This window comes from Equus przewalskii, chromosome 2, assembly GCF_037783145.1.
Source record: "Equus przewalskii isolate Varuska chromosome 2, EquPr2, whole genome shotgun sequence".
NCBI classification, from domain to species: domain Eukaryota; kingdom Metazoa; phylum Chordata; class Mammalia; order Perissodactyla; family Equidae; genus Equus; species Equus przewalskii.
Genome location: NC_091832.1, coordinates 39,766,589 through 39,790,786, shown reverse-complemented (window position 1 = coordinate 39,790,786; position 24,198 = coordinate 39,766,589). Strand labels below are relative to the sequence as shown.

At 52.1% G+C, this 24,198-nt stretch overlaps 1 protein-coding gene across 3 annotated transcripts in view; it reads left to right on the top strand.

The window, feature by feature from the left end:
• The window catches only part of CLCN6 (chloride voltage-gated channel 6), a 30,658-nt gene extending 7,152 nt beyond the window's left edge, over positions 1 to 23,506 (top strand). Inside the window, exons 1-20 of one of the 3 annotated variants that reach the window (XM_070610789.1) lie at positions 1,570 to 1,588; positions 1,887 to 1,953; positions 3,996 to 4,102; positions 4,736 to 4,862; positions 5,489 to 5,556; positions 6,747 to 6,805; positions 7,646 to 7,778; positions 8,361 to 8,474; positions 8,739 to 8,905; positions 9,472 to 9,598; positions 12,232 to 12,358; positions 12,640 to 12,793; positions 12,946 to 13,105; positions 13,194 to 13,300; positions 14,393 to 14,579; positions 15,443 to 15,600; positions 15,788 to 15,944; positions 17,639 to 17,746; positions 17,895 to 18,020; positions 20,443 to 23,506. In XM_070610789.1, coding sequence (XP_070466890.1) covers positions 5,515 to 5,556; positions 6,747 to 6,805; positions 7,646 to 7,778; positions 8,361 to 8,474; positions 8,739 to 8,905; positions 9,472 to 9,598; positions 12,232 to 12,358; positions 12,640 to 12,793; positions 12,946 to 13,105; positions 13,194 to 13,300; positions 14,393 to 14,579; positions 15,443 to 15,600; positions 15,788 to 15,944; positions 17,639 to 17,746; positions 17,895 to 18,020; positions 20,443 to 20,523 — 2,007 coding nt within the window. In that variant the 5' untranslated portion in view covers positions 1,570 to 1,588; positions 1,887 to 1,953; positions 3,996 to 4,102; positions 4,736 to 4,862; positions 5,489 to 5,514 and the 3' untranslated portion in view covers positions 20,524 to 23,506. Of the gene's footprint in view, positions 1 to 1,569; positions 1,589 to 1,886; positions 1,954 to 3,995; positions 4,103 to 4,735; positions 4,863 to 5,488; positions 5,557 to 6,746; positions 6,806 to 7,645; positions 7,779 to 8,360; positions 8,475 to 8,738; positions 8,906 to 9,471; positions 9,599 to 12,231; positions 12,359 to 12,639; positions 12,794 to 12,945; positions 13,106 to 13,193; positions 13,301 to 14,392; positions 14,580 to 15,442; positions 15,601 to 15,787; positions 15,945 to 17,638; positions 17,747 to 17,894; positions 18,021 to 20,442 lie in introns of those variants that run through there. The other 2 variants (XR_011537564.1, XM_070610788.1) reach the window with 2 other exon arrangements.
• Positions 23,507 to 24,198: the final 692 nt, after the last annotated feature.

The window sequence follows — 24,198 nt, the reverse complement described above, 5'->3', positions numbered from 1 at the left end:
AAAAGTTAGCAGAGAGGCAAGATGATGCATGTCATGTCTGATTTTCCATCAATATGCTGTTAGACGAGGGGGATCTCTCAGTCCATTGGGGCTGCCGTAACAAAAATACCATAGCCTGGGGGGCTTAAGCAACAGACATTTATTTCTCACAGTTCTGGAGGCCAGGAAGTTCAAGATCAAGGTGCCAACAGACTTGTGTCTGGAAAGGGCCCGCTTCTTGGTTCATAGATGACTGCCTTTTCACTGTGTCTTCACATGGCAAAAGGGGGCAGGAGGGCTCTCTGGGGCCTCTTTTATAAGAGCCCTAATCCTATTCTTGGGGGCTCTACCCTCATGACCGAATCACCTCCCCAAGGCCCCGCCTCCTAACACCATCACCTTGGGGGTTAGAATTTCAACATACGAATTTTAGGGGGACACAAACATTCACTCCATACCAGGGGTTATATATGTTCCTAAGCAGCAGCCTGTTTAGCGCTCTTCTCTAGAATTGACCACAAGTCTCACACTTAACTCTGCATGATGTACCTATAAAATGTAAACAAGTATTTAATGTGATCTGGCCACAAAGGCCGACCACAATTTTTATTTTCATGGCACTTGTCAGATTTTTACTGTGGTCAATTCAGAGGTCAAGGAACATCCTACTGGTTAAGACTAATATTATTAAATCCTCTTTGATTAACATTCTGATGGATACCATTGTAGGGGGGGAACCTGGGTTGATTTAATCATTTTATTGAAATTTCAGAGTATCTGTTTGCTATACAGCCGTGTGTCACTTAGTGATAGGCATGTGTTCTGAGAAATGCGTCATTAGGCGATTTCGTTGTTGTGCAAAGATCATAAAGTGTACTTACACAAACCTAGATGGTATAGCCCACTGCACAACTAGGCTCTATGGTCCTAATCTCATGGGACCACTGTCATATATGTGGTCCGTCCTTGACTGAACTGTTGTTACGTGGCACGTGACTGAATATGTTTCTGGTTGTAAATTTCCCTGTAATAAGCATAGGCATTAGTTGTTAGTCTTTCTGCTACCTTTCTATCAAACTCCTGTGAACTGCCATTTATCAATACTCGCAACCTTACCTGGCACCTTCCTGCTTTTATAACACAACAGCTAGCTCTTCTTTCTCCTGGCTCTCTTATCCTTTGATCTGTCACCACTTAATTGCTTCAACATCTAAAAGCCTCTGGGCATTGGCTTGAGGGGAGGCCAGAGTTAAAGGCATGAAGCCTTTGATCCTGAATCCACAAAATCTTAAGTCTTTCCAGTTCTCCTTTGTGCCCCAAGCAAGGATTTCTGAGAGTGGAATAATGGAACAGGAGTGGTTTTCTCTTATTTACCAGGGTAATCATTGGCTGTAAGATGGTTATAAATCAAGATAGTGACTTATAAAGTATAAAATGCTAATAACAAGCATGCAGAAGCCTACACACCTAAGTGCATGTTGTCTTTCAAAGCGCTGTCCTAAGCTGTGTGCTGACCCGCCTGAGCCTCCCTGAAGACATTGTCTGAGTTCCTTTGAAGCTGCCCTGGGAAAGCGCTGAGCGGTTCCTCACACAGCTCCATATTGTTCCTGTCTGATCACAGATGGTCTTCCTTGCTGTCACCTTTTTCTGCATCTTTTTCCCTCTTGGTTTTGCTTTCCTTCACTCAGCTGTACCGCATGCCTTCGTTCTTTGGACGGGCGGTGGGGCCAGGCTGGAGGGGGACCTTCGGGAGGGAGAGTCAGAGTGACTAACCATCACGCGTTGCCTGTTGGTAACACGGGTGCGAGTGACCAGCCAGTACCGGCAGTGGGGCAGTCGACGCTGTGGAGGGATGTGCCTGTAACACGGTGGGGACGAGCCGTGTGACGCTCACTCGCTCTTCACAGGTGGGTCTCTTCGTGGACTTCTTCGTGCGCCTCTTCACCCAGCTCAAGTTTGGAGTGGTGCAGACATGTATCCTTTCCACGGTTCTTGGTGTTCCCGGACGTCAGCCGTCACTGACTTTGCTTTCTGGCCTAAAAATGAGTTTAACGGTAGACGTGATCTTTGAAGACCTATTTATTAGCCTTTCGGCTTTAAGGTTTTTAATTATCACTGAAGGACACAAAAGGAAGTCTTTATTAAATAGAGACTCACATTCATGGCTGGTAAAGACACAAATATCATAAAGATGCCTATTCTCCCCAATCTATAAGTTCTGTGTAGTTCCAGTCAAAATTCCAATAGAATTTTTTGTGGAACTTGAAAGTTCTCTTCCTAAATTTGTATGGAAGACTAAAAGGCCAAAAGTAGTCAAGGCAGTTTTGAACAACAAACAGAAGGACTTGCTCTACTAGATGTCAAGACTTACATAATTGAAGATATAGTCATTGAAACTGTCCTGTCGGTGTAGGAATACCGAGTTAGACCAATGGAGAATAAGAGGGAAGCAGAAACTGGCCCGTGCAGATGTGGAAGTATGGTGAATGACAGAGTTAGTGTTATAAATCGGGGAGGAAGAGATGATTATTTAATAAGAGATGTTGGGACATTGGTTTCCATCTGGAAAAATATAAAACTAGATTCCTAGTTTGTATGATAAATTAATTCCAGATGGAGTGAAGATGTAAATAGGCAAAACCAAACTTTAAGAGATTGTATCATGTCAAGAGTAGGGAATAATTTCCTAAAACTCCAGAAGGCATGAAGTGAAAGGGAAAAAATTAATAAACTCGACCACATCAAAGTATTCTGTTTATACAAACAAACAAAAAACCCCAAACAGCAACAATGAGACACCGTAAACAAAGTGGAAAACAGTCCACAGCCTTAGAGAGGTGGTTCACTATGCATTTAAGAGACAGATCATTAGTATCCAGAATCCAGGAGGAGCTGCAGCTCGATAAGGAAAAAGCCCAAACACCCCAGTAGAAAAGGGAGCAAAGGAAGTGAGGAGGCAAGTCTCAGAAGAGGAAAATGGCCGATCAATAATCCCATGGAGAAGCTGCTCTCACCGCTAACCAGGGAGCACAGCTCCATCCAGAGGAAGGCGCCCCTCCTCTGACTCTCGCTCTCCTCCCCTAGGTGTGCACCTTGGGCACCTTCGGAGATGTTCATTGCAGCCCCGTGCTTGCGAACAGCTGAAATCACACCAAATGGGAGGGGGAGAACTTGCAGTGTGTTCACGTGGTAGAATTTTCGCAGAAGTGAAAATGAATGAGCCAAAGAGCTGTGCGTGTCAACATGGGTAATTCTCAAAAAGTTAATACTGAGGGAGCGAAAAAAGGAAGTTGCAGAATATACATAAAGTACAATACCATTATTTTAATTTTAGAAACATAGAACAATATGGATACATTTGAAAATATCCAGGGAAGGATGCACAGTAATTTCAGATTAGTGGTTTCTCCCAGGAGAGAGAGGGGGAAATATAAAGGGTGTTTTTAAAAAAATGTTATCTAGTGTTTCAATTTTTAAAAAATGTCTGGAGCAGATATGGCATAATGTTGAGTTTTGTTAAAGCCAAAACTTTAACAAAAATGGGGGGACAGATGTTGGTTACCTTCTGTAATGTTTGAAGTATTTCATAATTTAAAAATGGTTCCTAATGTAGAAGACATCTCAGGCAATTTTTTTTTTTTTTGAGGAAGATTAGCCCTGAGCTAACATCTGCTGCCAGTCCTCCTCTTTTTGCTGAGGAAGACTGGCCCTGAGCTCACATCCATGCCCATCTTCCTCTACTTTATATGTGGGACGCCTACCACAGCATGGCTTGTCAAGTGTTGCCATGTCCGCACCCAGGAGCCGAAGCGGGGAACCCGGGCCACCAAAGCAGAACGTGTGTGCTTAACCGCTGTGCCCCTGGGCTGGCCCCTCAGGCAATTTTTTTTTAAATTATGTATAGAGAACAGGAAGATGCGCGGTAAGGTCCACGTTTTAGGAGAAGCTGCACCATCTCACGTGGCTGCAGGACCTCCCCAGCTGGCGAGCCGGTTCCCTTAACCCTGTGTCTGCAGCGGTGGAGGAGTGCAGCCAGAAAGGCTGCCTCGCCCTGTCACTCCTTGAACTTTTGGGTTTCAACTTGACCTTTGTCTTCTTCGCGAGCCTTCTGGTCCTCATCGAGGTGAGGTGGTGTGGGCGTTGCCTTTTTGTTTGCGAGGTTTTGCGTTCCTGCCCTCATTTTCTCCATCTCCATTTCTGGAACGTCAGGAAACTGAGTTAGACTTAGAACATAGATTCCTGCAGAAAGTGGCCTCTTGCTCTCTTAGAGGTGTTTCTGAAAGTTCAGATTTCGGCCTCCGGTGAGATTGAGGAGGGAAAATCCAGATTAGGAAGGTGGTTCTCAACCTTGGCGGCACATTAGAATCACCTGGGGAACTTTACAAATGACTTTAAGTAACTCTAAAATCCTTTAAACTTTAATACTTTAAAGTAACTTTAAAAATGACTGATACTCAGCTCAGACCAATGAGATCAGGACCTCCGGAAGTGGGCGCCGGCACTGATTGTTGAGAGGCCCTCCAGGTGATGCTGAGTCACCGGGAACTTACCGGAGATGCAACTCTGCCGGGTCCCCCCACCCGGCCCCCCTACTGAGTCAGAAACCCAGCGTGGGGCCCGGCCTCTGCTTTAACAGGCCCACCAGCTGCTGCTGCTAATGAAGGAGGTCGGTTTGCCCCCTTGAGCGAGGTTGTTGAGGATAAGCCATAGAACCGATGGATTTTGAGTTTATGGCCCGCCCGCTCTCCCCCGTCAGCCAGTGGCAGCAGGCTCTGGGATCCCCGAGATCAAATGCTACCTGAATGGGGTGAAGGTGCCCGGGATCGTCCGTCTCCGGACCCTGCTCTGCAAAGTCTTTGGGGTGCTGTTCAGTGTGGCTGGAGGTAAGGAGGGTCTTTCTGACTTCTAGCCTTCAAATAGTCAAGGGGCAAGGGGGCAGGAAGCATTATGTATGTAAGTTAGGCAGATTCTATTTGAAGGGCTCACCCTCAAACAGATCTTTGCGCTTTCTGTTGATGGGTTCTTTTTTAAATGCAGACACTGTTAGTAAGTTACCATTCAGAGTTATCTGACAAACACACTGTTTCCTTTTGCAATAGAACGACCATCTAGTTGGGTTGTGGAGTTGGCTTTTAGCAAAGTCGCAAACTTTTTGTGTAAATGGCCAGATAGTAAATATTTTAGGCTTTGTGCACCAAGAGGCAAAATGGAGGATATTATGTAGGTACTTAAACTTAGGTAACCATTTAAAAGTGTATCTGTGTGAGAATGTAAAAGCTGTTAGCTCTCCCGCGGAACAAAGACAGGCAGGGAGCTCTAGTTTGCTGACCCCTGATTGAGAGATTAAAGAGTGTTTTCTCTTAATTTGATGGGAATTTGACTCACTCTTTCTCTTATAAGGTCGTATGATGACCCCTGGTTTATAGTTGTCAAGGGAAAGATCTGTGTAGATCTCCTGACCGCAGACCGTTCTGTGCTGACAGTCTCCCCCTTTTCCACCCGTTCCCAGGGCTCTTTGTGGGGAAGGAAGGCCCCATGATCCACAGTGGAGCCGTGGTGGGAGCTGGCCTCCCTCAGGTAAGGGGTGATGGGCGGGGTGGGTGCCGCCCTCAGAGTGGGCCTGCTCGCAGGGATGGCCGTGGTTGAATTTGGAAAGACTCCCTTGGGAGCACCCTTACGTGGCTTTGGAACCTGAAGTCACTTTGGTTTGAAAACTATGTGGTCTGTCTCCCAGGAGAGCGGATTACTGGTTTCACCGAGGCCCCGCAGAGTCCCAGGAGCAGAAATGGGCTGTAGAGAAAGTCTGTTCAAATGAAAGTCACCTGAGGCTCTCCCATCCATTGCCTAGCACCCACACGTGCGGAGGCTTGGGGGAGCAGCTCAGTGCTGCCAGGTCCCGAGAGCCGGAAGCCTTGGTTGAGGCGGTTTCCCGCACAGGTCTGCGCGGATTCCATTTGAAGCAGCACAGGAATAACAGCTCCTTTCATTAAGAGCTGTCTGGGCCGGACTCTGTTCCGGCTTCTTTCTTTAAAGGCACCCCACGGGTTTAGCAGTCCTCACCATCCTCATTCTCAGGCGAGGAAACTGAGGCTTCGAGAGGTGAAGGAGCTAGCTCCGGGCTCCGCAGCTCCCGTCCTTATGGGCTATCCCAGACTCCCAGGCTGCAAGCTGGACGACTCTCCATTCCTTGTGAGGCATCACTTGTAGGTGGTTCCCTCTCGTATTCGGAGGGGAGGGAGTTACCGTGAGGGAGCCGTGGATGCAAAGGAGAGAAGACTCTCTCGTCCAGAGCCCATTTTTGATCTCTCTCTCACTACCGCGTCATCTTCACGTCAAGCACCAGGCCTCACAGAAGTCACCTGAGAGGTGAGGGAGGCCACGCAAGGACTGGGCAGCAGCATGAGAGTTTGTTGGACAGATTGGAAGGTGATGTTCTGGGCCCTTCCTTACTGCCACCCCCTGAGCAGAGCTGACTGTCTTCACAGCTTTCAGTTCCTCCAACCCCTTGCTCAGCTATTTCCCCTTTTGCTTTCTGACTTGTTGACTCTGTACAAAATGCAAATTCTGAAGCTCCTAGTAATTTTGGAGCAGGAAAAGAAGTTCCTCCCGAAAGTGACTTCTTTTTTCCCAGGTTGTTATTCTGGACTCTTCCTTCCGCAGCACACCTGCCCGGGTGCGCTCCAGCCCAGGGACTCCTCCAGGGCTGTGGATCCCTGCGCATTTCGTCCCTATGGACCACACTCGGACTTTGTTTTCTCTTGTTCCAGTTTCAGAGCATCTCCTTACGGAAGATCCAGTTTAACTTCCCCTATTTCCGAAGTGACAGGTATGGAAATGTTAGGAATTGGGTTTTTTTCAAAAAACAAACTGTTCCTTTATTGCCACTCAGACCTGATACTTGCTCTTAGTGTCCTGTGGTAGGCAGGCTGCACGCGAAACCCAACTGTCGGAAAGGTGGTGGGCTTTGAATTGTTCTTCTGAAAATAAGAAGCCCAGGGGCCAAGCTGGCATCATGACTTCTGTTTTCCCATGACATAAGGCCTAGAAGCATCTCAGGCAATGAAGAAGACAGTCCAAGATTAAAAACACGGCCAAGAAAGGCCACAGGCATATTATCAAGAATGTATTTTGTATTCCAAAGCGATTTGCTCGGTCAGCCGCCTTTTTGGGTTGGAAGGTGCTCTTCTGAGTACTTTTCACCATGTGGGATTTGTGTGGCTGACTGTCCCGCACACTTGCAAGGGGCCCAGGGTCAGAGTGCTGGTCCACCTTCTCGTCTTGGTATTTCTGCAAGTCACTGTAACCTACACCTCCGCATGTCACTAGCCTTTTGACATTTTCTTTGATGCTGTGGCTTTCTGGAAGGAAGATCTGGTGAGAATGTGGCTCAGTAGTAACTACCAGAAATGTCCCCTCCTCCTGAGCCAGGGCTGAGGTTCTGTGTTCAGAGTAGGCTGACGTCAGGGAACTGTCCACCTGGAGGAAATCCGACGGGGGAGAGCGGTTGGCTCTTAGGGGAACTGTGTTTGCTGCCGAGTGGGCCTCCCCAGAGACTGGCCCTTCATAAGCCCTGACTTCGTGGGTTGTGAGGTGGCATGTTGGTGGATAAGGAAGTGGAAAACTGCCTCACAGCCTTGGGTAAACCGTCTCTCTCTCCTCGCCTCAGAGACAAGCGGGATTTTGTATCAGCCGGGGCGGCTGCCGGAGTCGCCGCAGCTTTCGGGGCTCCCATTGGGGGCACCCTGTTCAGTCTGGAGGAGGGCTCGTCCTTCTGGAACCAAGGACTCACGTGGAAAGTGGTGAGGACCTTTCGTGAAAACCTCCACCTAAGCATAACCACACCCCCAGAGTTTAAATTGGACACGTCTCCCCTAATGCATTTACTTGTTTGATGAGACGGGGACGGTTGACTTCACTGGAAATTCCTTTTCTCTAGACACCCATAAACTCCAAACTATGGGCTTTTCTATACTTTTCATATTAATGCCCTCCTCGTCCCCAAATCAAACTGCCGTCATCCTCTCTTGAACCAGCTGACGTGAAAACATGAAACTGGCTGTGGTCGTCAGAGCTGAGCCCGGTCTCCTCCTCAGCACAGCGTGCTGTTCCTCCTGGGCTTACTGTTCCCCTTTGGCACAGGATGGTCCGTAATGGGCTCTGAATGAATGCGCTCCCACAGTAGGCTGTGGGTGAAAACTTCTTATGGCCTGATTGACAGTTCTTCACACTTGAGGGGTATTTACTGCAGTGGCTACCAGATCCTGTCTCCAGACCGAGGGTTTGCAGGTTTCTGTCTAGAGCAGTAGGATTTACGAGGATGTGTCAGAGAAAGTAGGACTTGTCCTTGTTGAATGTTCTTGTTTTTGTCACCTCTCCCCCAGCTCTTTTGTTCCATGTCTGCCACCTTCACCCTCAACTTCTTTCGTTCTGGGATTCAGTTTGGAAGTTGGGGTTCCTTCCAGCTCCCTGGATTGCTGAACTTCGGCGAGTTTAAGGTATGTTTTGTCCTTTCCCCCAGAATTTCTTTCTTGAGCCACGAAAATCCCTCTTAAGTGAAGTACCAGAGAGAAGGGATCGGACGGGTAGGTACGGCTTCCGGGGGCCCCTGTGCCCGCGAGTCTCCTGCGCATGCCCCTGCTCAGTGCGGGCAGGCTTCCAGCACTGCCTCTGCTCTTGTTCCTGTCTTCTCCGCTTCTGTCTCTTCCTGTTCTCATGGGCACTATGATTTTTCTCTCTCCCTCCCCTGCCCCTTCTCTCAGTGCTCTGACTCTGATAAAAAATGTCATCTCTGGACAGCTATGGATTTGGGTTTCTTCGTCGTGATGGGGGTCATTGGGGGCCTCCTGGGAGCCACATTCAACTGTCTGAACAAGAGGCTTGCAAAGTACCGTATGCGAAACGTGCACCCGAAACCTAAGCTCGTCAGGTACCTGTGCAGTCGCCTCCCCCCACCCTGCCGAGGCTCCCTGAGCTTCGTGTGGACCAGGCCATCTCTCCCTAGGAAGGCGATTACGTGAACAGACCCTGCTTCCCACACCAGCTTGGATTTCTCATCTAAGACCGAGAATGTCGATGGGGTCATAGATCTACTCGATTTGTCAGACAGGCCAAAAGGCTGAGTCTGAGCTTAATTTATATCAGAGTTGCTGGTTGACTCCCAGCCTCTCTTGACTTGCCACTAGAACACGTTACCAAGTCCAAAGGGTCAACGAGACTCTCTTACCCCAGGGACCTAAAATGGAAGGCCATTTTGTTCCTCGGAGAGAGATGATGTGGACGCACGCCCGTGTTACTGGCTACCCACTTTTTATGTACAATCTGCTGGAATGCAGCAAGTCACTGACAGATTCTGCACGTGTGCTGACTGACTAGGGGCTGCTGTGCATGCTCTCTGGGGACGTGAGGGTTGGGGGTAGGCAGCGTCGTGTTTTTGAGTTCCTAAGACCGAGGCTTCTTTTCGTCACGTAGTAACAGTTGTGCTTCGCCTCCTAGAGTCTTAGAGAGCCTCCTGGTGTCTCTGGTAACCACCGTGGTGGTGTTTGTGGCCTCGATGGTGTTAGGAGAGTGCCGACAGATATCTTCTTCGAGTCAAATCGGTAACGACTCGTCCCAGCTCCAGGTAACCCCAATGCGCCTGCTGCCTTTGCCCTACGCCCACAGAGAAGAGTCCAGAAATGTACGGCTTGCCTCTGTTTGGAGCTAAGGCACATGTCGGGTTCCTTGTTCCACACCTGTGTCAGCTTGCTGAGAGACAGAGGAGTGTGTAGTCGCCTTTTCACCCAAGAGGATGTGTGCCCTCTGCCGTTTTCATTGTGCGCACAGTCCTGGCCGTCACAAAGGCGAGCTCTTCTCTCTGTCTCTCTCTGTTGAGCAAAATTGGCTGGAATCAGAAGCTCAGGAAGCAGACCATCCGCCTCTTCTCCAAGCCCCAGTTTGCTCTTCCGCCTCTCCACGCCTGAAAGGAGCCCCCAGCCTCACCCGGTGCTGCGGGAGTCCCCTGTAGGCGGGAGGAGGGAATGTCTGCCTCGGGCGAGCGGCAGTCCTGCCTCTTCTCGGCGTCTGTGGTTCTTACTGGGTGTAGGTCATTTCCTGGCACGCGTCCTTCTTGCATTTCTCCTTTTTCCTTCTTAGGAGTATGTGGTCTTTTCCAGAACCTTTCTCTGAAAGAGGAGGGTCAGTGAGGTAGGCGTTGGCAGCGACTTTACCCGGTGTTTTTGGTCCAGTGCAGAGGGTCTGAGCTGTAGGCTGTGGGCGTCCGGGTGTGTGGTTCTGGACTCTGGGTGAGCCTGGGGAGTGTTCTCTAGGTGCCTTGTCTTGCTGTTGCCCCTGCGCAGCCACTCGAATCCCTCAGTGCCCCTTGGGGGCCTTCATCTTGGGTGGCCGCCTCTTCAGTGTTCCCAGGAGCAGTCCAGAACAGCTAGAACATTTTAGATCAGGAGTCGGCAAACTGTGGCCCTTGGCGATTGCCTGAGTTTGTGTGGCCCCCAAGCTAAGAGTGACTTCTACATTTTTAAAGAGTTGGAAAAAAATGAAGAAGAAATATGCAACAGAGCCTGCAAAGTCTGTAGTGTTTACTCTCTGGCTCTTTACAGAAGACATTTGCTGACCCCTGTCACTGGTGATTCCCAAGGCCACTTTACTGCCAGACGAGTATTTTCCAAAATGTGTTTTAGGAACAGTGATATATATGATTCACAAACAGATGGAGAGGATTCTGTGGTCAAATGGCTTAGCCAGAATTGAATATATTTCTTTAATACAGGACTTCCCAGGGCCTTTGAAATTCCGCTAATCGTTATGAGTGTTTGGAATGTTTATTGTGTGCCAGACATTCCACTAAGCACTTTACATACATAATCGCCTCAATTCTTACCACTGTCATATCAGCTGGTGTTATTATCCCCATTTTGCAGATGAGAAAACTGAGGGAGAATGAGGTCCTGACCCAGATCACTCAGCTAGTGATATGTGGCATGAGGGGATGTCGTTCCCATTTTATAGATGAGGAAACTGAAGCCTCACAGAATGGGATACGTTTCCCAAGGTACCTAGAGAGTGGCAGTCAACTCTGATTATGGAGCCTGTGCTCCGCTTTTAGCCGACGCTCTGATTTCCTGTATGTGCTATGATACCTCTCAATGCGTTTGACTGCAGGGCGCCTTCCAGGGAGCCCTCGGGATGGGTGTTCCTCCAGACATTGTGTGGGAAACATTGCATGTTGACTGTTACGCTGTTGTCTTGGCTTGTCCACCACTAATTGTTCTGCACGTGTTACTCCTGTGCCAGCTCCTCTCTGCCGGGTTCTGCCAGTTGGGGGCGCTGTCCTGTTTCCTCCAGCAGCCTTCATCCAGCTGCACGGGCAGGCAGGTTCACAGGGCAGGATTATACAAACCCATCACCTGGTATTGTTACAGTGTCCACACAAGGGTGTCTGCGGCATCGTCGATAGGGCTGAATCCAGGACAAATCCATAGCCTTAGTGAACTTCGTAATAACACTGTATCGTATGCCCGGTGATAGGTGTGAAGTCACCCCCTGTACTATTGGCCCATCAACCGGGAAACAAGAACTGTCCTGCTCCAATGCCCTTGCCCTCTCGTGAGTCCTGCACTACCAGGATCTCATCTTCCCCCCCAAAACGGTAGAGAGAATGGGAGGTCTGCAGTGTGGAAAAATAATCTCATCTTTTCCTGTTTCGGTTTGTTCGGCCAGGCGGGGCTCAGGGGAGGCGGCCAGGGCGCTGTGTCTGCCTCAGGCTCACGCGGAAGTGCCTTTTCTTCAGCAGATTGAGGGCAGAGGCATCTTCTATTTGGAACCACAGCTAAGGCATTAGGTCTAGCGGGACCCTGGACTCTCCTCCGCAAACACCTGTCGGCTCCCGGCCCCGGGTCTGTCACCTGCCTCGTCCTCCCATGGTCCATGGGCCTCTCAGGCCAGGCTTCCAGCAGCATCGCTTACAGAATGAGCGCTGGGAGAGGAGGCAGAGCCAAGTCCGTGGTGAATCACAGTTGTAGTTACATTTTCATTATGAGTGTGGGTGAGCAGGGGCCGTCGTCCTGCCTCTGTCATTCTCAAAATGCAAGGAACACAACAGCACAGTTGACTCCTCTTGGGTGTAGATCTGTTATTTGCTCCTGTTCAGTGAATGGTCAAGCTCGCAAGCCAGACTTCTTCAGCCTAGCTGGAGACAGCCCGCTTGAAGCCTCAAGTACCTTGGTCAGGTGTACTGACTTTTTGATCCCTGCGTCTTAGGCCACATCAGAAGACGTGAATTCAAGTATCAAGACCTTTTTTTGTCCCAATGAGACCTACAATGACATGGCCACACTCTTCTTCAATCCCCAGGAGTCTGCCATCCTTCAGCTTTTCCACCAGGATGGTGAGTATCTGCACCAACCCATTCCTGGGTGATTTGGTTTGTTTCCAGGGAACAAATGATTATTCCTCCGCCCCTTCTCTTGGCCCTCAGACCCAGCCAGGCTTGCCCTTAATTATGAGCAAGAACAGGACTTTTCCTTTGTAATATCAACCCAGACGAGATTAGAGTTTCTCCTCCAGTGTTGGGGTACGGAAGGACCTTGCAGGAACCGAGGCAGTCTGCTGGGCCTCGGCAGGCCTCCAATAGGAGTAGTGGGGCTCAGGTTGCCTCTTGCCTTGCAGGTACTTTCAGCCCCATCACTTTGGCCTTATTCTTCGTCCTCTATTTCTTGCTGGCATGTTGGACTTATGGCATTTCTGTTCCAAGTGGCCTTTTTGTGCCATCCCTTCTGTGTGGAGCTGCTTTTGGACGTTTGGTTGCCAATGTCCTCAAAAGGTACAGTGTGTGTGTGTGCACAGGCGTCACATGCACGTGTGTGTGCTGAGTGTTCACACGTGTTCGTAATGCAAAAGTGTGTGAACCATAACTCCTACCCCATCCCTCTCAGTATGGTTCTAAGCCATGTTCTCGGTTTCTTTCTCCACCAGCTACATTGGATTGGGCCACATCTACTCGGGGACCTTCGCCCTGATTGGTGCCGCGGCTTTCTTGGGTGGCGTCGTCCGTATGACCATCAGTCTCACCGTCATCCTGATTGAGTCAACCAACGAGATCACTTATGGGCTTCCCATTATGATCACCCTGATGGTGAGCGATCCCCTCTAGGCCTCTTCTGGGTTCAGGGCCACGTTCGCACCACAACAGCCTCTTTTCAAGTCTTTGTTTTGTGTTTCAGGTGGCCAAATGGACAGGGGACTTTTTCAGTAAGGGCATTTATGATATCCACGTGGGCCTGCGAGGAGTGCCGCTCCTGGAGTGGGAGACAGAGGTGGAGATGGACAAGTGAGGCACGATTTCTCTTCATGTCTTAGTTTCAGGATTTATAAACTCAGGGGCCCGAGGAATGTTTGCATTAGAGTAGGAAGCGGTAGAGATTCTTGGGTTGGAAGGAGGCAGACTGCTCAGTAACAGTAAGAAGGTTCTTCCAACAGCAAGCATGTTCATTTCCGAGCACGTTTGGGAACATTGAACAGCTGTGGCTGGGAGTTGGGGCAGGGAGTTGGCAGGGGGGCAGGATGGCAGCCGAGGGGGCAGGGCCGCCTCCTGGTTTTGTTTGGCTGCTGTGGCATTCGGATGAGATATGAAGTGAGGTCTCTGGACAGAGTCTGCTGTGGTTGAATGTTTAAACTAATGGTCTGCTCGGCCCTGAGTGAGAACTGGCTGCCTGGTGTGCGCCTAACGTGCATCGTTCCGTAAGCAGTGATTCTCCCGGGCATGAGCACCCCATTGTCCGTCAGCCCACAGGCAGTCTGGGCCTCTGTGCCTGTATCAGGCAAGGCCCTTAGAGTCCAGTGTGGGGTCAGCAAACTTCTGCCAAGGGGCAGAGAGTAAGTATTTCCAGTTTTGCAGGCCGTGTGGTCTCTGTCCCAACTCTTCAGCTCTGCCATTGTCATGCAGAAGCCGCCATAGACAGGACGTAAACGAGTGAGCGTGGCCGGGTTTGACCTGTGGGTTACAGTTGCCATCCCTGGTCTAAAGGGGCACCCAACACTTTTTTTACTTCTCGTGATACAATTAGCTATTCCATGGTGACACGTGGGATGTGCCATGGAGTGCTGAGGAGGGGGTGGCCCATCCCCTGGGCAAGCGGATGGGGTTTGTGGTGAGGGAAGATTTTGTATTGAGCCAAGGGATGAGTAAAGGCCTGTCAGTTTGACAAAGCAGGGAAGTGTGTTCCAGGCATGGGGAGGGGCCTGTGCAAAGGGGTGGAAGTACAAAGGACTGTATGTGTTTGAGGAGCTTCTGGAGACAGTTCGGAAGAGGGGCCCTGCGTGGTCCAGGCAGTGCAGGAGACCCTGTGCAGCCCCGTCACAGCTTGCTCCAGGATACTGGGGGCTGTATCATGAGGCTGGACGGCTTCCCTCCCTCCGCCAGACTGAGAGCCAGCGACATCATGGAGCCCAACCTGACCTACGTCTACCCGCACACCCGCATCCAGTCTCTGGTCAGCATCCTGCGCACCACGGTCCACCACGCCTTCCCGGTGGTCACGGAGAACCGGGGCAATGAGAAGGAGTTCATGAAGGGCAACCAGCTCATCAGTAACAACATCAAATTCAAGGTAAAGAGAGTAGTCAAGAGGAAAGGCAAGCGAGAGCCAAGTGGTCCTTGAGGTGCACAGTGGTCTGGTGCCGGCACGCCCTGTGAATGGGGTGGCCCAGCTGGCTCTTAGGGAAACCAGCACTCTTCATATGTGATATGTGATAGCGAGTGTGGACTTGGTGAGACCATCGAGATGTGTGCCATTCTCACCCCGTAAGCCCGTGGACAGATTTTTTAAAATCAGCGGTTTCGGAATTCGTTATTTACAGTGTGCAAGTTGTATCAGGGAGGGTTCTAGAGTTGCCAATGACAGAAATGGACTTTGGCCTACTTAAGAAGGAAAAAGAAGTCAGTCGGAAGCCGCAGGACTGGCAGGAAAGCTGAGGAACCGGAAACAGTGTGCTCTGGGCATTCAGGCGGCTGACGGGCAGTCCTTAGGGTACCAGGAGACCTTGGCTCTGGCCACACTCGGTCCTTGGGTTGCTCCTGATTTGAAATCCAGACAGAGAGAGCCCCATTGTCTCGCTCGAGTCATGTGCCCACCCCTTGGCTTTAGGGGCTGGGGGCACGTAGACTGATAGTCCCACCGAGACGTGACATAGGGGAGGGGTTGTTCCCCACTGGAGGATTGGGATGCTGGTGCCCAATCAAAGGGGTAGGGGCGTTGGGCCAGCAAAGCCTGCAGGGTCTGCAGGGTCTCTGAATCACAAGCCCCTGAGCCACTGCGAAGATTTTGCTGTTCCTCTGTCGGCATGTGCAGCTTTTGACCCTCAGCGTCACATCTTTACGCTAAGTAGCTGCTGTGTGGGTGTGCCCGCGTGCGGCCATCCATGGCCTCCCTGGTAGAGGCCTCTGTCATCATCGCCCCCTCCCCATCCACAGAAGTCCAGCATCCTCACCCGAGCCGGCGAGCAGCGCAGACGGAGCCAGTCCATGAAGTCCTACCCGTCGAGCGAGCTGCGGAACATGTGCGATGAGCACGTCACCTCCGAGGACCCGGCCGAGAAGGAGGACCTCCTGCAGCAGATGCTCGAGCGGAGGTGAGAGCATGGCTCCTCCCACCGCGCAGGCGCCAGCTGCCTGCAGGGTTCGGGGTGGGTCAGCCCTGTGCTCGATGCTGTAGGCAGCTCCTGAGTGTCTCGGGAATTTGGGGAGTGGGTCGGGGACGCGGACGAGAAGCCGTCCTGCTGAGGGTGTACTAGGCAGCGTCTGGTTTTTGTGTAACAGATACACTCCCTACCCCAACCTATACCCTGACCAGTCCCCAAGTGAAGACTGGACCATGGAGGAGCGCTTCCGCCCTCTGACCTTCCACGGCCTCATCCTTCGGTCGCAGCTGGTCACGCTGCTCGTCCGAGGAGTTTGTTATTCTGAAAGTCAGTCGGTAAGCCTCTCTTCCAGTGCCGGGCGTCTGGGGGGCACAGGGGTAGGAACACGTGCCCTGCGCTTCAGAGAGCGGGAGGTCGCACTTGGTGAGTCCTGCCCACTGGCTTTGTCGAGTGGCATGTGCAGCCCCGGGTTCCCTCTGCCATCGTCGGCGTCTGTCCTGGTGACGCAGAGCAGGGGTGTCTCTCCCTCGGTCTCTCTCCACTTAGTCTCTGCACAAGTGTCCTGGCCTGGCAGCTTTAAATACAGTTTCTACACTTTAATTTCTCATCTGAATGAGCTTTCTTGCGTGTGTTATCAAAAGAAATACCATTCTTCCTATTAATTCCCCTGTAGTTTTCTTTTTGTCTTTCATTTGATTTTTGTAGAGATGAACCAGGGTGGGTGGGGCGTGTTGTTCAAAGCAGTCCCTGTGGCGACCTGGGACCCACCCACCCTCATACTCCTCATCGCTTTAGATGGAGCCTGAGAAAGTTGCCCAGAGACCTGGCTTCCAGACTGACTCTCCTGGTTAGGTCTTGCCCATGGGAGGTCAGCCTGAGGTCACTCGCCATCCGAGTGGCCTGCAGAAGAGCAGCTAACATGGGGGGTGGACAACAGGGCCACGGGTGGGGTGGCTGGTGATTGGGGGTGTGGCCTTTGGGGAGGACCAGCCTGGCTGGAGTGGAGATGGAGTTGGAGGAGTGAAGTGGGCCTGGTTGCAGAGGGCCGTGCTAGAAGGCTGGAGAGCAGCGGGGGCTGCCTGGTGAGGCGCTGGGAGTCAGTGCTGCTTGGCAGGCGGTGGGCAGGGAAAACTGTGTGCAGAGAGGAGTTGAGGGGAGAAGGATCGGGGTGGAGCAGGACCAGCACCGGTGGCCGCTGTGCCCGGCCTGAGAGCTGGTGGTGGCCCAGGTGCCCAGTGAGCGTCAGCAGCAGTGAGAGCAGAGGGAAAATCCAGGGGACTCTGAGGGGAGGAAGAGGAGCCAAGCCCCCGCGTGAGTGTCTGTGGCCGCTGTGTCCACTCGCCACAGCTGGTGGCTTCAGACAACAGAAATTATTCTTCTGCCGTTCTCGAGGCCAGAGGACAAAGTCCAGGTGTCGGCAGGGCCATCTTTCTCTGGAGGCTCCGGGGAGGGTCCAAGTTTGTGGTGGTCGCCAGCAGTTCTGGCGTCCTGACTGGAGACACATCGCTCCAATCTGTCCCCTCGTCATGTCACAGACCTGCTCCCTGTGTGTCCTTACCTCCTTTGATAAGGACACCAGTCATGGGATTCAGAGCCCACCCTGACCTAATAGGACCTTATCTCAGCTTGGTTACATTTGCAAAGACCCTATTTCCAATAAGGTCACCTTCACAGGTATGAGGGGTTAGGATTGCTGTCTTTTCAAGGGACACAAGTCCACCCACATGGCTACTGTTAGCAAGCACGTTTCTCATTTAAACTGCAGAATGACCCATTTCCATTTCACAAATGAAGAAAGGGAAGTTCAGAGAGCTTAGACTTGCTCAGGGTGACCCAGCTGGGAACTGGCCGAGAACTCACTTGGGATCACGATGTCTCCCTCCAAAGCAGTTGTTCTGGCCCCCACTGTGCGCCGCCTCACTCTTGGTGGGGCCGTGTCTGGGCGGGTAGACACAAGGGAGAGGGGGCCCTGATGTGACCTGCCAGTTGCCGAGCTCGGTGCAAGGACAGTTCTTGGTTGGGATTGCAGAGTGCCAGCCAGCCACGCCTCTCCTACACCGAGATGGCCGAGGATTACCCACGGTACCCTGACATCCACGACCTGGACCTGACGCTGCTGAACCCGCGGATGATTGTGGTGAGAAGGGCTGTCTTTTTGGGATGGGGCCCCAGGAAAGGAGGCCAACGGCCCGCCCTGCGTGGACTGCTGCTCATCTCCTGTTTGCGTCTCATCCTGGTTAGGGCAAAACTGTCCACAGGTAACTTGTGTTGTCCCTTCTCTGCAGGATGTCACGCCATATATGAACCCTTCGCCCTTCACCGTTTCACCGAACACCCACGTCTCCCAGGTGTTCAACCTGTTCAGAACGATGGGCCTGCGGCACCTGCCTGTGGTCAACGCGGTGGGAGAGGTGAGTCTGAGGTCGGGGAGGAGGGCCTGCAGCTGCGCCTGCCTCCGCTGTCCATCCACCCCGTCTGGGAGGGATCCTCTAACCACAACGCCGTTTGTGAGTCATGGCTTCTCAGCCCAGAGGGGGCTTCAGCGTCTCGCAGGGAGGGTTCTCAGACTGAAAGCTGCTCTGCTGCTCTCCCAACCGGCAGTGAGGGCAGAGGGTGGGCGGGTGGGGCTGGTGTGGCCTGGAAAACCTTTTCCCTTTGCCTCCTGCCATTCTGCTGCTGTCTCCCACGGGGCCAGCAGAGGGCGCCAGGCTTGCAGTAGCTTCCCGCCTGCGGCTGGGCCGGCTCCCGCGGGCGCTCTGTCCTGAAACCGTTCCCTCCCTGAGGCAGAGGAGCCTGCTCTGTGTTCCTCTGTCCCCGCCTGTTATGGGATTTCTAACATTAAAGGAGAGAATTTCAAGGAAAATGCTTGGAGAGTTTTAAAAGATACAATACCTAGTAATTATTGCTGCAGACTTTTCCATTTTTTCTTCTTCTTAGAACTTCATTTTTTCTTATTACACAAATATTATTTGATTGTAGAAAAATAAGAAAATACAGATAAGCAAAAACAAACAAAAAGAAAAACCAAGCCCTTATCTCTACAGAGGTAGTAGCCACGTTAACTTTTCAAGGTATGTCCTTTCAGTCTTGTTTCTCCAGATCTAGAAATGGAGATTTTATATACCAAGTTTTACTGAAAATGTTATCACTATTTATACTGCTCAGTACTTAATTTCTCACTTAATCTATAGGCAATGACTTCCCATAGCAATTATAAGGTTTTAGTGGCTCGATAGCATCCTGTGGTGTGTCTGCTATTGTAGAAGGTCCAGTTGAATTTCCCTGTGGTGGGCACGCCTGTGAGGCCTCTGCTGTGTGGTGCCGGGCTGCCCTCCGGGACGTGAGCCCTCTCTGAAGGACACGTCCTGCAGTAGGACGCCGCGGAGCACAGCTGGTTCCCACACGACTTGGCTGCCGTGCGTCAGTCTGTGTTCCTTGAAACACGGCTGCACTGACAGTTCTCCCTTAGTTTGCAGTGTGGGGTACCCACGTCAGTGACAAAGGTGAGCCACTGCCGTGATTGTGAAAAATGACCTTTTAGGAAAAACAACCGTTTCTCCACACTCGCCCACTCTACTTCCTCACCGGATGTGTGGGGGTTCTCCCCACCCCCAGCCGTTCTCAGGTTCTCTGGACACCAGCTGGGTCCAGTTTAACTCAATTCTGACACGATCTGCCTGGAGATAGTGCCAGGTCTCACAGGTTAAGAGCTCAGTCCCACAAGATTGCACACACACACCCACCCCCACCCCCACCCCCACCCCCGCTGATGCCAGTTGCAAGTCCAGGTTGTCACTTGAGCTTCCGACCAGCTGGCTATAAATCAGAGGTTCCCACAGCCTCCTGCTCGCAGAACTCAGGAAAACAGTTTACTTAGTGGATTACTGGGTTGTTGTCAAAGGATGTAACTCAGGAATGGCCAGATGGAGGAGATGCAGAGGGCAGGGTATGGGGAAAGGGCGCCGAGCTTGCATACCCCCTCCAGGCTCACCGCCCTCCTGGCACCTCTACGTGGTCCGCAGCCTGGAAGCTCCCAGAACCCTGTCGCTCAGGGATTTTGCTGGTGGCTTTGTTGCATGGGCGTGACTGATTACGTCATTGGCCACTGGTGGTGGCTTCAACCTCCAGCCCCTCCCCCACAGGTCTCTGGGTGGGGCTGAGAGTTCCAGCCTCCTAGTCACATGGCTCTCCAGCCTCCATCCTTGGGGACTTTCTAAAAGTTACATCAGTAACGTAGACTCAGGTGTGGTTGAAAGGGGCTTGTTATAAATAATGAAAGACAACTCTTGTATTCTTATCACTTAGAGTTTTTAGAGCTTTGTGCCAGGGACTAGGACAAAGACCAAATATGTATTTCTTACTATAAATCACGGAATCCCAATGCCCCAGGTAGTTCTGAGAGATGATGTTCATGAGCCATGGCCAGGTCACAGCTTCCCAGAAGGCTGCATTGGGCTGTGCCTCTCGCTTACATACATGAAGCAGGTTGGGTGTGGTGGGAACTGAGAAAGCTAGAGAGCATGTGCCCTATTTAAAAAGACGTGCAAATTCAGATTTTAGCTGGCTCATCTAAACCCTTTTTTGGAGCTGATTTGTCCCATTGGCCTCCAGGTTATGAGCTCTGGTCACCTGTTTATCTTGTTCCCATCTAGAAATTAGGAGGCCTTTGGAATGAGTCTTCCTGATCACGCTGTCACATCAGTTCCGGCCTTGTGCGGGCCTGGTGCTGTCTCCTCTGCCCACCGTCATGGACGGGGTGCGTTCTGTTCCTGCAGGTTCTTACCCATGGGTTTGGCTCTGCAGGTGACGTGGGTCTTTCTCTCCTTGCCCTAGATCGTTGGGATCATCACACGACACAACCTGACCTACGAGTTTCTGCAGGCCCGGCTGCGGCAGCACTACCAGACCATCTGACGCCTCGGCTCGGCCTCGCTGCCGCGGGCCAGCCCTCCCTCTCCCGGAGCTGCCTGGGGAGGCAGCTCGCTTATGGTCCACCGCCACAGCTGGCGGGGCTGTCCCAGGGCACGGAAGCTTCCCAGTCACCCCCTCTCTCAGAAAGCCTACAATCATCACACACTTTGCCAGTCAGAGATCCTGGGGATGGTACTGAGCCATCAGAGCTTGGACTGGTCTGAATGTCCCAGCAAGTGTCTTCCTTGTTCCTGCTCCCTGCATTCCTGCTGTCAGTGTGGCACAGGCCCCAGGGCCCCTACCCTGCTAGCGCCAGGACCAGAGGGGGAAGGCAGGCCTCGCCCACCAGGGGGACACCCAGAGCAGGTTTCCTGCCACCTCTTTGCTGCTTTCCTAGGGAGCCCAGCTGTTGCCTTAAACCGTTCCGGGAGGGGCTTTGGCCAAGGCAGACACTGGGGGGAGGCCAGGTGCAAAGTGAAGCGACTCACTGAGGTTAGGAATTGGGCACCGGGAAAGTGGCCCATGTGTCCGGGGGGCCTTCTGTCCTGCGTCTCAACTCGGCGTCTCCACCAGTTCACTTTAGGGGGCGTTCTGCCTCCTGGGTGGGAGCCGGCGCTGTGGTCTCCCTGCTGTGGTTTGAATCTCCTTATAATCACCGCCCTCCGGAAGCACAAAGCACTGAAATCCCGCTAGTCATCTCTGAAGGGTAAACCTGACCGTGGTCGGATTTGCGTCTGCCCTCCTTTAGCGTTTCAGCTTTCTCTGCTTCCCTCGTTGCTCACGGTCTCCGGACACGTTTCCCCTCGTAGGCCCCTGGTCCTTTTCATCTCCGTGAATGACAAACTTTCCTGAAGTTTTTGCCTCCCTCTTCTTGGTGAAGCAGCTGCAGGCCAGAGGAGCTCAGGGTCACCCCACAAGTTAACTAGAAGCAGGGCGCCCCCAGGTAGAACTGCTCCGCTTCACTCCGGGGGTGGTGCAGTTATTTCTAAGGTGGGAAGGAGGGAGTCCTGAGCCCAGGGCCCCTGACTGCTGCGTGATGGGTCCTGAGGAGCCGGTGTTGGGACAGAGCAGAGGGTCGCTTGAGGAAGAGGCGTCTGCCCTTCACAAGCGTCCCTCGCTCCCCTGCTGCTCGTCCCCTCGTCCCCAGCCTGCCGAGAGCTCAGAGGTGGAAACTTCAGGAGGGTCTGCGGTGCTGCCGGGGGCTGGGGGCGGGGGCGCCTGCCGCACGCGCCCTGAGCTTTCCTCGTTAAGCCTAGGAGCTCTGTCTGTGGTGACAGTTTCTCCCCGGCTGCTCGGTCGTCTCTCCGAACAGCACCCGGGTGAACATTCAGGTGTCAGACACAGGCACTGACGTTCCTTTCACTTCTGTGCTCTCTGCTTTGTCAGCACCTTAGGCTGTCACGCAGCCCTGGGGCGGATGTGCTTTGGGACTCAGGATGCATTCATTTGCGGTTAGTGGGTTGTTTTATTCATGGGAGTCTCCTGAGGGCCTCGGTGCCTGGCCCTGGCTACACTGTTCTCCCCACTGCAGCCTCGCACCGACTTCCGTCGCCAAGACTGCCTTTCAGCCTGGGGGTCAGTCCCGGGGTTGCCAGCTCCCGTCCTGTGCTCAGCACACTCTGTTCCTCTTCAGTGAGGGGCTGCTTCAGGGTCTTTTCCAGCCAACTGCCGCCCCCTCTGTTCTTCCCATTTTCTTATCTCTTTGACCAAAAGTACTTTGACTTCTAAATTTTTCAGCCTCCCTGGATGCACTTGACTTGTGAAATGTGGATGAAATGCCCAGTAAATAGTTCAGGAAATCTCAAGGACCAAAAGACAAGCCCTTGTAAACGTGATTGCCTTCAGCCGGCTGCCGCTTTGTTTTAAGGCAGCATTCAGAGCTTGGCTGCACTGTTTCCTCCTTTGCTGAGGAGGAAAGCAGTTGCCCAACTTAGTAGGCCGGCGTGACTGCCCTCACAGACACCGCGTCCCCTCTCCCCTCCCTCACTGAAGCCGGCAGAACAAATGTCCTGCGGGAGGGCCTCTGGCCTCCAGGGGTCTGGGTCACCGGCCACTCGCCCCGCACGGGGCAGCTGAGTGCCGTTGGAATTTACCCCTCGTGCGCATTGTGTTGTGTTGCGTTTAAGTCACCGGATATTTTGTCCCCATCCGTGTAACTCAGAGACAGATGGTAGAATGCAAACACTTCCCTCCCCCTGAACTGACTGATGGCCACAAGAAGGACCCACAGCCAGGCCCCCTGGAAGGGCCCGTTGTTTCCTGTTCTCCTCTGTTGGCGTCTGCCCTTCCAGATAAGCCCAAAGACAAGCACTGCTCCACTTGTAACAGAATAAACCGTAAGCCTCGCTCCTTTGGTTTCGGATGGTTAGAAACCCGCATTTTCAACATCGCACCTATTACTGACCCCATCGCTTCCCGGTGATACGGCACCTGGACAAACAAAAGCCCACGGAGGGGCTTGGAGTGGGTTAGAGGCGGTGTTCTGTGTCTCGTCTCCAGCTTGGCGGTTCATGGCTCCCCACCAGGGTGATTAGGGTGGGGGGCGAGAGTCCCTCTCGACTGCGGACCTTTGCTCTCTGGGGGACGATTTGCTTGTGACCTTGTTTAACTAATGGTTCCTGGCTGGACTGGACACTTGCTTGCTTGACCCAGCCGACAATAGGACATTTGTGATGCAAAATTGCGCACTGACACGGCCCTCGGAGAGAGGAGAGCCCCGGGGGGCCGGAAGTGCCCTTGTGGCCTGCAGTATTGATGTGCAGTGTTGCCCCGCGGCTCGTGGACCTCGGTCATTTCCACAGTAGCAACTTCCTTTTTTCCATTTGCACTGTTTGTTTATACAGTAATGTTAGCTAATTCCACTGTGTATATAAATTGTATTTTTTTTAATTTGTAAAATTCTATTTTTATTTGAGCTTTTGAAACTTGGAAGTTCTTGTTGTAACCGTAACACGTCAGAATAAAATGTCCTCATCTGTCTCCTTGAGCCTCTTGTCTCCACGGTGCCCTTGGAGTGGTGCTTGGTTCTTATTTTACTCCCTCTCTTTCTAATACTTAAAAATTGCGAAGCCAGGAAGTAGTTTTATAGTCTCGGATCTCTCCCTCTGCAGCTCTCCCAGCAGGACTGTTCATTCACGGGGCCGCTCGCTCCCTTCGTAATGAGAACAGCTTAGTCCTGGGGACCTCAGCCAGTCCCGTTACCGCTCTTCCGCTTCTCCCTTCACATTAACCCTGTTAGATCTCGCTTACTGACCGTTTGCTCCTGTAAACACCTAGCTCTTCCCTCTAGCGGCTGCTTCCCATGGCAATCGCTGGAGAAGCCGTTTGTGTCCCTGGCAGCGTGGTGTTTAGGAGTTTGCCCCATCAGCAGATTCCCCTGACATCCAACCGGAAGTGAAACCGCTGCTGAGCCTGTGGATATTTGGACATGGGGCTGGCTTCCGTCGGTGCCGTCTGTCGTTGGTTTCTGCTCTCTTCGTGTTTTGCCAGAAATGGGACTTTCTGTGTCTCTAGTTGATCTGCTTCAAGTTGCTGGTAGAAATGGTCTCAGTCAATTCCGGCCCCTCCCTGAACCCCAAGTCTTCTCCAAGTCCCAGGGGCATTTTGTGTGTATTTGGCTCTTTCAGTCGATTCCATGCAGTGAGAACCCACTGTGTGATAGTGACAAGGCAGGAGTGT